Source organism: Poromitra crassiceps, assembly GCF_964638095.1.
Source record: "Poromitra crassiceps genome assembly, chromosome: 13".
In the NCBI taxonomy this organism is placed as follows: domain Eukaryota; kingdom Metazoa; phylum Chordata; class Actinopteri; order Beryciformes; family Melamphaidae; genus Poromitra; species Poromitra crassiceps.
Genome location: NC_139644.1, coordinates 37,529,451 through 37,543,188, shown reverse-complemented (window position 1 = coordinate 37,543,188; position 13,738 = coordinate 37,529,451). Strand labels below are relative to the sequence as shown.

The window sequence follows — 13,738 nt, the reverse complement described above, 5'->3', positions numbered from 1 at the left end:
CGGCAGGGCCCGTTTCAGTTGAAACGGCTGAAACATAGCAAAGGCCGGTTCTGCCTACTACTGCACTGTAATTGGGGAGCTGTATGCACGGCTATGTGAGGCGCACGGCTGGCACTTTCTTGAAATTCAGACAGCGCCACCTACTGGCAACATAAAAAGCGATTTGTCTCGAGAACTGTTCATCTGATCGACTTCAAACTTGGGAAGTGTGCTGCTGAATTTCGGACGCGCATAGCAATAGTGCCACCTACTGGCAACACAAAAAGCGGCTTATCTCAAGAACGTTCATCTAATCAATTTCAAACTTGGGGAGTGCGCTGCTGGGAACCCGGCAGAATGCACTGCCGAATTTCGAACACGTGCAATAGTCATAGTGCCACCTACTGGCAACACAAAAAGCGGTTTATCTCGAGAACCGTTCGTCCGATGGACTTCAAACTTAAGGAGTGCGCTGCCAGGAACCCGATGGAGTGCAGTGCCCAATTTCGGACACATGCATAGTCATAGCGCCACCTGCTGGCAACACAAATATCGGTTTCTCTCGAGAACCGTTCATCCAATCGACTTAAAACTTGGGTAGTGCGCTGCCCTCATTGCATTATAGACGGTTTCAACTCGACAACATAAACATTCTAAATTCCCTCCAGCTTACTTCCTTTTGCAGTGTTTGCTAGTACAATAAACTGACAGGACGTAAGCTAGGTGCCAAACTGTTCCCTAGCAACACCATTCCGTGAAAACTCAAACTGTTCCAACCTGGGAAGCTGCCAGTTCTAAGGACTGGAAAAAAGGACTGCGTCTTTTATAGATTCTGCGAATAACGGCAGGTTATGCAGTATGCGCAAACACAAGGTGAGGGAGATGTTGTACAAGGTGCCAGCGGCGTGTCTTTGGATGGATCATCAGGCCTTTCTTATGCATGCGGTCGAGGGAGAGGTGTAGGATCAGCCTAGTCTCACAGAAAATTGTAAAATAGCAACGTTTGTCCACAGCCTAAAAAGGTTGCTATTTTACCATTTCTGGTAAAAAAATTTTAAATGGCAACGTTTTATTTGTATTTGTATGGGTTTTTGGTTAGGTTTAGTTTAGGTTCAAGGTCGGGGGGGGTCTCCAACCCCCCTAACCCTAACACTAACCTCTCCCCAGACCCTAACCCTAACACTAACCTCTCCCCAGACCCTAACCCTAAACCTAACCTCTTCCCAGACCCTAAACCCTAAACCTAACCTCTCCCCAGACCCTCCCCTTAAACCTAAAATCTCCGGAAACCACGCCCACCACTGTGTAAACTCCCATTGACAAAAACTTTGCCATTTTACAATTTCAGAGGCGAAATTGTAAAATGGTAACGTTTCCCACTTTGGTCCAACGTTGCTATTTTACAATTTTCTGTGAGACTGTGTTGGTAAATGGCCTGCATTTATATAGCGCTTTTATCCAAAGCGCTTTACAATCAGTAGATACATTCACCCATTCATACACCGATGGTGGCAGGCTGCCACGCAGGGTGCTGGGCTGGCACACCATCAGGAGCAATTTGATTTATCTGATTTATTTTGCACATAATCTCACACATCGAGGGGTGGGTTGGGGTAGTGGCTAGGGGGTGTGGCTGGTGGGAGGGGGTGTGGTGAGGGGAAAGGGGCGGGGCTAGGGAAAAGGGGCCATACAGTAGCTAGGGAGAGCAAGGTCGTAGCGAGTCGAGGTTCAAGGGGTGGGTAAAGGGAGTAGCTAGGATGATGTGGCGGGTGGGAGGGCGGCGTGATCAGTAAGGGGTGGGGCTAAGGAAAATGGATCGTTTCTAGGGATAGGACGTCGGGGTTCGAGGGGTGTGTAGGGGGAGTGGCTAGGGGATGTGGGTGGTGCGAGGAGCATGGTGAGGGAAGGGGGTGGGTCTAGGGGGAAGGGGCTGTAACTAGGGATAGGAAGGTCATAAACATAGAGAGTCGTGGTTCGAGGGCTGGGTAGGGGGATGTGGGTGGGGGATGTGGGTGGGTTAGGGTTAGGTGCAGGGGTAGGACCATTTTCCATGTTTCAAATGATTAGCTCTGTGTACCCCCAAACATTGCCTAAAGTGCCATAAGGCTGAATGGCCACACCACTGTGCCGTGGGCACAATGGAAGTAGAAATTGTGTCAGACGATGGTTTTGCATGCGGATACAAAGCTACAGCTGGCAGTCCTGACAATGACATTGCTAGTTAGCGTCTAATGTTAGTGTTAGCATCGTTAATGTTAGCTAACATGCCGCTCACTATCTTCAAATGTTTCACATTAAACCAGATTCTGGGAATAACGTTTACCCAGAATGGAATTCAAGACAGCTAGACTGTGTCGCTGGCTATGCCGTCTGTTAGCTAGCTAGACCATCTAATAGTAGTTATCTGAATAGCACAGCTATGGTTTCAACAGTCTTTGCTTGATTTAACAAACTAATAGCAGCTGACGTTGGGAGCTGGATACTCAACACCCAGTGTCTAGTCTTTGGTCAGTGATTTTCACTGGATGCAGGGCAAACATTTGTCTCACCTGATACAAGTGTTTCCAATAGATTCAGAACACTGTCTGCCAAGAGGTTAACGGCCTTATTGAGTTCACACTGTGGTGTGTATGTCACAGTATTTTCCACCACAACACCATCAGCATGATGTTAATGGAAATAATGTTAGACAAACAAAAGATGACTAAATAAATAAATAACGTATCATTAAATCACAACAATAGCCAATGAGCTGCATTAAGCTATTCTGGTAGGGAATGCATATCGCACCATGAGAATACTTTGAATTGAATTAAACTGAATTGTAACGTATCGGAGATGAATCAAATCTGATCTATGTGCGATATCGGGGGGTAAGCGTAGAGCCCTGCAGCCATGCCTGTATTGTTCAAAATGGGACTGAGACCTTTGTCTTTTTGGGGAGGGTGGAGAGTGCAATTTGAGCTGGTTGTAAAGCGTTTCAACATCATCTGTTGGTTTTGAGTGGCCGTCAAATCAATTTCGCACTTCTGAGGCAAATGACTGTTTGATATTGGGATTGGATGCTACTAGTTTTAAGTCAATTCCTTTCATCGGATTGGGAATGGGTCTCTTTGTCTCCCTTAGACTCAGACATGCTGTGCATGAGACAATTCTGTGATCAGAGCATATACTGTGGAGAATGAGGAGTAATTGCGGATGCTCTTACATTTATTGCATACTCATACTCATTACTCATTACATTACACACAACTCAAACCCTGATGTTGACGTTCCAAAACAGCCCACTAGTGTTCATTCTATTAACAAAAACTCTGGCGAAATATGCTCGTCCACTACTTTTCTCCATGACTAAAGGGGGCTTTCACACCAGCCTCGTTTGGTCCGGATTTAGGACTTTTCAGTTTGATCTCAACCAGTTGTAGGTGTGAAACCTCCCCCGGACCACGGTCCGGACCGACGGTCGACCAAACGAGGCTGTTCGGAAAATAGGCGGTCTCGGTCCAGATCAAACTGCGCCGTGGTGCGGTTCACTTGCAGAATGAAACCGTTTTTTTGACCAAATACAGGAAGTTTCGCCAGGCTATTATCAGAGGAATCATGAAAATGAGCTGCAGGAGGACATGGGGAGAGGAGGAGAGCAAGTTTGTAATTGAAATATGGTCCAAAGATGTTCTAAAAAGTATACAATCAAAGTATAAAATATATTACCGACACTTACCAGTTATTTTCGGAGAGAATGAGCGGGAGAGAGGAAGGCAGAGCATGCTGCATGCCACCCAAACTAGTCCATTAATTATGAATTATCCGACAACGCATGCAGGCAGGGGGAATCCCAGACCGACAGACGCACCACGCGTGAGAGATTGACAGGCAAACCAGTCGGCTAAAGTTGAATATTTTATGGAAACAGGTGCTGCTTATTTTGTGTTGAATGTAAGCTTGAACAGTCTTGCCTAACGACTTGTAAATCGTGATTAGTGCTTTATTGTTCTAGTCTTGTATCGTTGCCGACAAGGAAGGCAGCATTACTGTAAACTGACAGATTTGGTGTAAAATATGCGCTCCATGCAAATGAGAACGGTACACTGTCTAAACGCTGGCAGCCTGCCATTCTTTGTTCAGCTTTGAGTTTGGAGCGGATATTGTTGTCATAAAATGACTGATTTGATAGTTTAGCGATTTCCTAAGCGCCGTGTCAACCTCCAAAACACTGTTTCAAATGGCAAAGCCAAAGGAAATAACGTTACCTCGATACCAACAAACCCATTCACACAAAAAAAAAAAATCTCAATAGAGCTGAACAGTCATGTGACATCTCTTGCCCCGGAAGTGAGTTTCCCATTCATTTTCTCCATAGACATTTAGAAAAATTCAAGGTTCAAGGTTCAAGGATATCTATTGTCATTCCAAAACGTGAGACATGGAAGGGAACGAAATACGAACTCAAGGTCCTCAAAATCCTTATATAACGAGTTTTAAGGCTGGAACCAACCAAGCCAACCCGTGATCTACCGAATCGTGAGTGACCATAAAACATTTCACTTGGAGCAAAAGCAAAAGATGAAATCGCTTCGACCCCCCCCGTCTTTCTGTCTCATTGAATGCGTTGTAGACTGTAGGTCTTTTGCACTTCATTAGCCATTCTGTTCACATGAATTTCTCCTGAGAGTTGACAGGATTTTGCTCATCATTGCTGTGAAGCAAGATTGGAGTGATAGGAGGGGGCGGGGCCTGAACCCTGGTGCAGTTTTCGCTTGTACTGTTGTTCATCCTTTGGATAGTTGAGACAAAACGTCGCTCGCCACGCCTTCCTCCCTTCCTGCTGTTTCTAAACAGACACCATCTCTGCAGTCTGCAGCTTCCTGGACTTGGTGATCCATGAGCATTGGCTGTAATATGACTCTTCTGCCCAGCATCATGTGAATCTCATGGCTGCTTCACTGAACTTACACGTGCACCATGCTGCTTCTCCATGGCTTCACTATTCAACTCATAGCTGAGGTCACCTGTAACCTTAGGCAGGGAAGCTTAGGTGCCAATATCACTTGCCCGAGGTGAGCCACCAGACTAGAAAGAGTCATCTTACTTGTCTTTTGTAGACTGTGCATAAGCCTGAGTCACGAGTCTACTTGTCTTTTGTAGACTGTGCATAAGCCTGAGTCACGAGTCTACTTGTCTTTTGTAGGCTGTGCATAAGCCTGAGTCACAAGTCTACTTGTCTTTTGTAGACTGTGCATAAGCCTGAGTCACGAGTCTACTTGTCTTTTGTAGACTGTTTTGTATCTGTTGGGGAGCTATTTTCGATTAATTTTACGTCATTTTTAAGGGCTGGGGACCAAACAAGATGCTGAAATGTCTGCGCATATGGGTTGGGCGTGCAGAGAACGCAACATTGGATACACTGCACGGGATGGGTATTCTGCTGGTTAATGTTGATTGGTCACACCTGTTTGCTCTGCTTTGAGACTCAAATTAAAATATGCAAAATAAATGTCATATTGATGAGGGTCATCGTGTGTGTGTGTGTGTGTGTGTGTGTGTGTGTGTGTGTGTGTGTGTGTGTGTCACTGTGTTTCAGTGGAGAGAGTGGATCTGGGAAAACAGAGGCCACCAAACTGGTCCTTCGCTACCTTGCAGCAATACACCACAAACAAAATGTCGCCCAACAGGTACACGCACATGCAGACACACACACACACACACACACACACACACACACACACACACACACACACACACACACACACACACACACACATACGCAGACACATACAGTTACATACATGATGGCATACACAAATGAGTGCTCACAGGAATGCATGTCTACTTGCAAACGTACACGCTTACACACACAAATGTGTCTATTGTAGATCCTTTGAACAATGACTAATGTGTGTGTATTTCTGTCTGTGTGTCTCTGATGGCTCCCCCTGGGGACAGATTGAGGTAGTGGGGCTCCTTGCATGTGCTTTACATTTTACAACTCATCTTCATATATGGTCATAAGAATTGCTGTGTTTTCCTGTCGTGTTTGACAATACTCATCAGAGTTTTTCCTTTTTCTGCTTTGCTATATGAACTGTTCATCACATCCCTTAGATCATCTGGATGACCAGGGCCCAGGGCAACTAATGTGTCATGAATGGGCATTAATTAGCCTTTAGTTTGATTTTTCTTAGATGAAACTGGCTTTATCTGCCTAACTGATCTACCATTGGCTACACTTTTGAACGATCCCTCCCAGCGTTATGTGCTGCCCCAACATCCTGTTTCAACAAGGAAATACATCAAATGAAAGACGCAAGATGCTCTCAAAATGCTGTTTCATCGTGACTTCAACATTTTAAGCTAGTGTTATTAAATTGTTTTGGGTATAAGCAAATGGTAAAGTTGGAAAAGAAGGATCCGCACACCAAGGTAGCTCCCGTTTAAAGGCTTTCTATTACGTTTCTAGTCCAAGCTCTTCTTCAGATGCTTTCAGAGGAAGAGCTTGTATTGTGCTCTTCTTCAGATGCTTTCTGAGGAAGAGCTTGTATTGTGCTCCTCCTCAGATGCTTTCTGAGGAAGAGCTTGTATTGTGCTCTTCCTCAGATGCTTTCTGAGGAAGAGCTTGTATTGTCCTCTTCCTCAGATGCTTTCTGAGGAAGAGCTTGTATTGTGCTCCAGGAGCTTTCTGAGGAAGAGCTTGTATTGTTCTCCTCCTCAGATGCTTTCTGAGGAAGAGCTTGTATTGTGCTCTTCCTCAGATGCTTTCTGAGGAAGAGCTTGTATTGTGCTCCAGGAGCTTTCTGAGGAAGAGCTTGTATTGTTCTCCTCCTCAGATGCTTTCTGAGGAAGAGCTTGTATTGTGCTCTTCCTCAGATGCTTTCTGAGGAAGAGCTTGTATTGTCCTCTTCCTCAGATGCTTTCTGAGGAAGAGCTTGTATTGTGCTCCAGGAGCTTTCTGAGGAAGAGCTTGTATTGTTCTCCTCCTCAGATGCTTTCTGAGGAAGAGCTTGTATTGTGCTCCTCCTCAGATGCTTTCTGAGGACGAGCTTGTATTGTGCTCCTCCTCAGATGCTTTCTGAGGAAGAGCTTGTATTGTGCTCCTCCTCAGATGCTTTCTGAGGAAGAGCTTGTATTGTGCTCTTCCTCAGATGCTTTCTGAGCTACCTTAGTGTACAGATCCTTCTCTTGCACTTTTGATCCAGCACCCATCCTGGTTGGTTTTTGGATGTGCGTGTCTTTTTTTATTTACTATAAGCATGTAACATGTAAAAAAAAAAAAAAGTAAAACACACAAATGTATGTTGATATTAAGCTTACAGACCTGCATTTAAAGAGTCTTCAAACAACTGTGGTAAAAAGGCTAATGTAATCAACTGGGTTTCCATCCACCTGTTTTGATGTGAAATTTCAATTTGCGCATAAAAAAACTGAGTGGAAACACTGCCTAATTCGCAAAAACCTCCAAATATCGCAAAAAAGTTTTCACGCTTGAGGGAGGCGGAAAGGTTGGGTGTATCGATAAAAGGAAAATGCTAAACGTGCGGTGGAAACAGTTTAAGCGATATTCCGTTGTCTCTCCATTCAAAAACAACACAGTTTGCCTTGATCACTGCAAAACATGACATGCCGTGTGTAGCCTCCACACAATAGGCCTACACACAGTAAATAATGGTAAATACGCAGCACAATACCCGCCGTGGTAAACAGAAGAAGATATTAACTTTAAGGCGACTCACTTCTAGACTTGAATGAAATTGTATTCACTTACTATCTGCTCCGTGGATTACCATTTTACAATTTCGGAGCTGAAATTGTAACATAGCAACGTTGGTCCACAAACGTTGCTATTTTACAATTTTTTTTGGAGATCGGGTTGGGATTATAACGTTAGTTTGCCGAGTCGCACCTGGTAATCCAGAAATGGCGTTATGGTACCTTTGTCTACTTGTAGATCATGAAGAAACTTTAAATTAATAACGTTAGATGTGTTTAACCGAGCTGTATATCGGGTCTAGCAGCTGATCAGCAGCTCAAACAGCCTCAAACACGAGGTGATTGAGCGCTCTATAATTCGCAAAATATCAGTGGATGGAAACGCGCATTGTTCCGCATTTTATTTTGCCGACTTTCTGAAAATTCGATTAAAATTTGCGATACATTTGGATGGAAACCCAGCTAGAGTTAAACACAAATACATTCTGAAGTGGTTGCTGAACGCTATCATTGTGGCTTGAAGTTTTCTGTTGTTTGAGTGTTGGTTTCGCTAACCCTATTTACATTTCATGTCATTGAGCTACTTATTAATGTTGATTAATTGTACGTTTGAAATGCTCTGTAGATTCTGGAGGCAGCTCCTCTTCTGGAATCTTTTGGAAATGCCAAAACTGTACGGAATGATAATTCCAGTCGCTTCGGGAAATACATTGAGGTCTTTCTGGAGTAGTGAGTATGGCATAAATAAAGACAGAAAGCTTTTGGTCTCTCTTCACATCTCACTTCTATCATCATCTCTTGTATAATGTTACTCTCAATGTCATTCAGTGATGTGATCAGTGGTGCCATAACCTCTCAGTATCTACTGGAGAAGTCTCGTATCGTCTTCCAGGTAACATGCATGCACGCACGCACACACACACACACACACACATTGAACACTGAGGAATGTCACAATCTTCAAATTTGGCTCAAACTTCCATTTGGAGTCAAGGATGAACCGGATTGATTTTGGTGGTCAAAGGTCAAGGTCACTGTGACCGTCCCATTCTCATGAACGTGATATCAGGAACGCCTGGAGTGGAGGGAATTTCATTACATCTGGCACAAATGTCCACTTGGACTCAAAGATGAACTGTTTACAAAAACTTTCACTACGTCTAGTCATAGATACGATACGATGCGATACTATACTATACTATACTACATGTATACTATACTATACTATACTATACTATACTATACTATACTTACAGACATATGGGTGTGTTGATGTTTATGTGTTTTTCCCCTTGTAGGCCAAAGATGAGAGGAACTATCATATCTTCTATGAGATGCTGGCAGGTCTTTCCTCACAGCAGAAACAGGCCTTCTATCTTCAAGGGGCTGAAACCTACTATTACCTCAACCAGGTAGAGGATCCCTGCTACTATTACCTCAACCAGGTAGAGGATCCCTGTATTACCTCAACCAGGTAGAGGATCCCTGTATTACCTCAACCAGGTAGAGGATCCCTGTATTACCTCAACCAGGTAGAGGATCCCTGTATTACCTCAACCAGGTAGAGGATCCCTATATTACCTCAACCAGGTAGAGGATCCCTGCAGCACAATCAGAGGATCCCTGCAGCACAATCGAAATATCCTCCACCACATCTTTAGGAGTTACTTTTCCACTAGTGTTACTAGGGTGGCATTTTGAATCTATGTCACAGTCAAGATGGGAAAATCTCACCAAAATGTATCAGATATCCCATTGGAACAACATAATAAGCAATTCATCAACAATAAAGCAATCTAGGTTCACATTGGGACAGCACTTTGGGTCAGTGGTTAGTACTGTTGCCTCACAGCAAGAAGGTCCCGGGTTCGAACCCCGGTCCATCCCAGGTCCTTTCTGTGTGGAGTTTGCATGTTCTCCCTGTATGTATGTTAGGGTTAATACTCCTGTCAGTGCCCCTGACCAAGGCAATGGCAAAATAACTGGAGTTGGTCCCCGGGCGCTGCACAGCAGCTGCCCACTGCTCCTAGTTCTAGGAAAGTTCCTAGTAGAGGATGGGTCAAATGCAGAGGAGAAGAGAATTTCCCCATGGGGATAAATAAAGGATAACTTCACTTCACTTAATTTTAAGGTAGGCTAATTTGGCCCACTAGCTAGCTATTGGAATTTAGCCTAGATAGCTGGCACTGCTAAGTTAGCAGTCATGGTAGTTGTTTTTCCAAGATGGTTAGCTCATTTGATAACTGTTAGGTCTATCTGAAGTCCATAGCCTATGTCAGTCTTCCTGGTAGAGTTTCCCAGCTCGAGTGTGACGCAAGTTCTAAATGCCAATAAGGCAATTGCAGCTGTCATTCAACTACTGCAAGTAGTAGTACTGGAGTTAAGGTAATGCAAACTCGAGGCGTCCCAATGACTCACCTGGGAGAGCGCGTAGCCGACCCAGGTTCAAATCTGACCCGTGCTCCTTTGCTGCATGTCATCCCCTCTCTCTCTCACCACCCCCCACCCCCCCCCAAAAAAAGAAATGTAAACATGGGAGGCTCAGGCAACCAGCCTGTTTCATGAAATAAAATACAACTTAAATTAAATCACATTCGAGAGAAGTTTTAATAAAAAAAAGTCTTCCTCTCTGGAGAGAACCCTATGCTCTGACGCTGACGCTGGTGCAAACAAGTACAGCACACAATGGCTTCTGCATGTATCAGCTTTGTTGTTTAGAGTTTATTTCATGCTGTTGCTAAAACTGTAGGAGTCAAAGGGAACCCCCTGAAAATCAATCCAAAAGTTGTGACAATGCAGATCACATGAGGTTATTACACTTCTCCTGTCCGCTTCCTGTCTTCCACTTGCAGGGAGGGAACTGTGGGATAACAGGGAAGGATGACAAAGATGACTTCCGCCGTCTGCTGGCTGCCATGGAGATCCTCCACTTCACCTCTGACGACCAGTCGGCCATCTATAGAGTTCTCTCTTCAATACTGCACCTAGGCAACGTCTACTTTCAGAGATATGAGGTAACAATACTGCACCTTGGCAATGTCTACTTCCATAGATATGAGGTAACAGTACTGCACCTAGGCAACATCTACTTCCAGAGATATGAGGTAACAGTACTGCACCTAGGTAATGTCTACTTCCAGAGATATGAGGTAACAGTACTGCACCTAGGTAATGTCTACTTCCAGAGATATGAGGTAACAATACTGCACCTTGGCAATGTCTACTTCCATAGATATGAGGTAACAGTACTGCACCTAGGCAACGTCTACTTTCAGAGATATGAGGTAACAGTACTGCACCTAGGTAATGTCTACTTCCAGAGATATGAGGTAACAGTACTGCACCTAGGTAATGTCTACTTCCAGAGATATGAGGTAACAGTACTGCACCTAGGTAATGTCTACTTCCAGAGATATGAGGTAACAGTACTGCACCTAGGTAATGTCTACTTCCAGAGATATGAGGTAACAATACTGCACCTTGGCAATGTCTACTTCCATAGATATGAGGTAACAGTACTGCACCTAGGCAACGTCTACTTTCAGAGATATGAGGTAACAATACTGCACCTTGGCAATGTCTACTTCCATAGATATGAGGTAACAGTACTGCACCTAGGCAACATCTACTTCCAGAGATATGAGGTAACAGTACTGCACCTAGGTAATGTCTACTTCCAGAGATATGAGGTAACAGTACTGCACCTAGGTAATGTCTACTTCCAGAGATATGAGGTAACAGTACTGCACCTAGGCAATGTCTACTTCCAGAGATATGAGGTAACAGTACTGCACCTAGGTAATGTCTACTTCCAGAGATATGAGGTAACAGTACTGCACCTAGGTAATGTCTACTTCCAGAGATATGAGGTAACAGTACTGCACCTAGGTAATGTCTACTTCCATAGATATGAGGTAACAGTACTGCACCTAGGTAATGTCTACTTCCATAGATATGAGGTAACAGTACTGCACCTAGGTAATGTCTACTTCCATAGATATGAGGTAACAGTACTGCACCTAGGTAATGTCTACTTCCATAGATATGAGGTAACAGTACTGCACCTAGGCAACGTCTACTTTCAGAGATATGAAGTTATCTGTTATCATTCTTTCTCTTTTTACATTTTAGTAGCCCTCATTTGTTTTGTGCTACTTTCATCTTTCCTGCCACAAACCTGTTGGTACAAGTTCCTTCTTTCTCATCCTCTCTCCCCCCCCCCCCCCCCCCCCTCTCTCTCTCTCTCTCTGTGCTGTACCACAGGCTGATGGCCAGGAGGTGGCGTCAGTAGTGAGCGCTCAGGAGATCAGAGTGGTGGCAGAGCTGCTGCAGATCTCACCAGAGGGACTACAGAAGTCCATCACCTTCAAAGTCACAGTCAGTATCAAGCTGTGTGTGCGTGCGTGCGTGTGTGTGTGTGTGTGTGTGTGTGTGTGTGTGTGCGTGCGTGCGTGCGTGCGTGCGTGTGCGTGTGCGTGTGTGTGTGTGTGTGTGTGTGTGTGTGTGTGTGAATACTTGGTTCCTGCCATGGACTGTATATATAAATCTGGACAATGCGAGCTGATTGGGATTTGATAGCAGAAAATGAGGCTTGAATCTCCCGCTTCCTGCTCATCGTTGATTGGTTGAATAGTTTAATTCTACACGGAAGTACGGGGAGAGGGGGCGGCTGCCCCTAGCGGCTGCCAGGGAAGTTTCCGAATTTGCCCTGTCTCTCTTATTGCCGTAATGCATTATGGGTAGTCAGCTACTTTGGCTAATGCTAGCGGCTAACGTTACTTACTTTACATTGCAGTTAAACGCCACTGAATGACCAAATTGATTTAATTTTTTTTAACCATTTCGAGTAACACTGTTTCCATACGGACCCCCAGCGTTGGTTAGTTGTTTATAACGTGACTATATTTATAACGTTTATAACGTACTCCGGTTTCTGGTCTGAATCCAATGGTCTGAATACAGAGCAGGCTTAAGGCTTTATCTAACGGTATAGATAACGTCAAATGGTCCGCCATGTTATGAACGTTAGATGTATGGTATCTATATAGTTACGTGTGTCTACTAACATTATTAAAATATCACAAAGTAACTCTATTTTCTGATAATTTGCTTAACTATTACTTGCTATCTGATGCCTTGCGGCATATTGCTGCCTCTACCGGTCGGAAGCTGGGCACTGGTTTCTGCACAGGAAAATAGAGAGCCGCAGGGATGACGTATTTTTGTAGTCAGAACGTGGAAGTCCCGGACTTCCTGGTTCTTCACTGTTTCTGTCTATGGGATTTTTGAATGGGTTTTTGCCGCGATGCTTCAAATAAGGTCTCTGGGCAACGCAAGCTTAATCAAACGCGAACCAGAGTTCAGTCGGATAATCTTCACACATGAGGACCACTTTCATGAGTTTTGTAGCGTAAATGCGAGCCCTAGAAGTAAAAAGCTCGAGCTAAGCTAATCCAGAACTACACACTGTCGCATAGGCTTCCACGTCACGTCAGCACTCAACCTGGACTGTTGTTGATGCGTGCACTGATTACCCCGGGCTGAACGGGCTGAACCAGGTGAGGGAAAGAGAATTTCCGTGTTCGTCCTTTGAAGTGGTGACGTTATTGACGTATATATCCCCATCGACTCAACAGTGTAGTCTCATTTAGCCGTTTGCTAGCTAGCCGCCCTTTTAACGGCACGTAAAAGCTTCAAAACTCATAAAAGTGGTCCTCGTGGGTGAAGATGATATTACTAAACACTGGTTCGCGTTTGATTAAGCCAGCGTTGCCCAGAGAGATTATTAGAAGCATCGCGCCAAAAACCCATTCAAAACTCCCATAGACGAAAACAGTGAAGAACCAGGAGTGCTAGCATCGATGATTCCGGACTCATTCCTGCGGCTCTCTATGTCTTGTCTGCCATCATTCACTCTCATTGTAGCCAGGTGTGACCTCAAGTCAACCTAAAGGTAACAACAGGCAAGTAATAGGGCAGTCTGTCTGTCTGTCTGTCTGTCTCTCTCTCTCTCTCTCTCTCTCTCTCTCTCTCTCTCTCTCTCCACACACACACA

General features: G+C 44.4%; 1 protein-coding gene across 1 annotated transcript in view; it reads left to right on the top strand.

The window, feature by feature from the left end:
• myo15aa (myosin XVAa) overlaps positions 1-13,738 on the top strand; it is a gene marked incomplete at its 3' end in the record, with an annotated part of 119,225 nt that overhangs the window by 14,164 nt on the left and 91,323 nt on the right. Inside the window, exons 6-11 of the mRNA XM_083649301.1 lie at positions 5,561-5,651; positions 8,309-8,412; positions 8,512-8,575; positions 8,982-9,095; positions 10,536-10,697; positions 11,947-12,060. Coding sequence (XP_083505427.1) covers positions 5,561-5,651; positions 8,309-8,412; positions 8,512-8,575; positions 8,982-9,095; positions 10,536-10,697; positions 11,947-12,060 — 649 coding nt within the window. The remainder of the gene's footprint in view (positions 1-5,560; positions 5,652-8,308; positions 8,413-8,511; positions 8,576-8,981; positions 9,096-10,535; positions 10,698-11,946; positions 12,061-13,738) is intronic.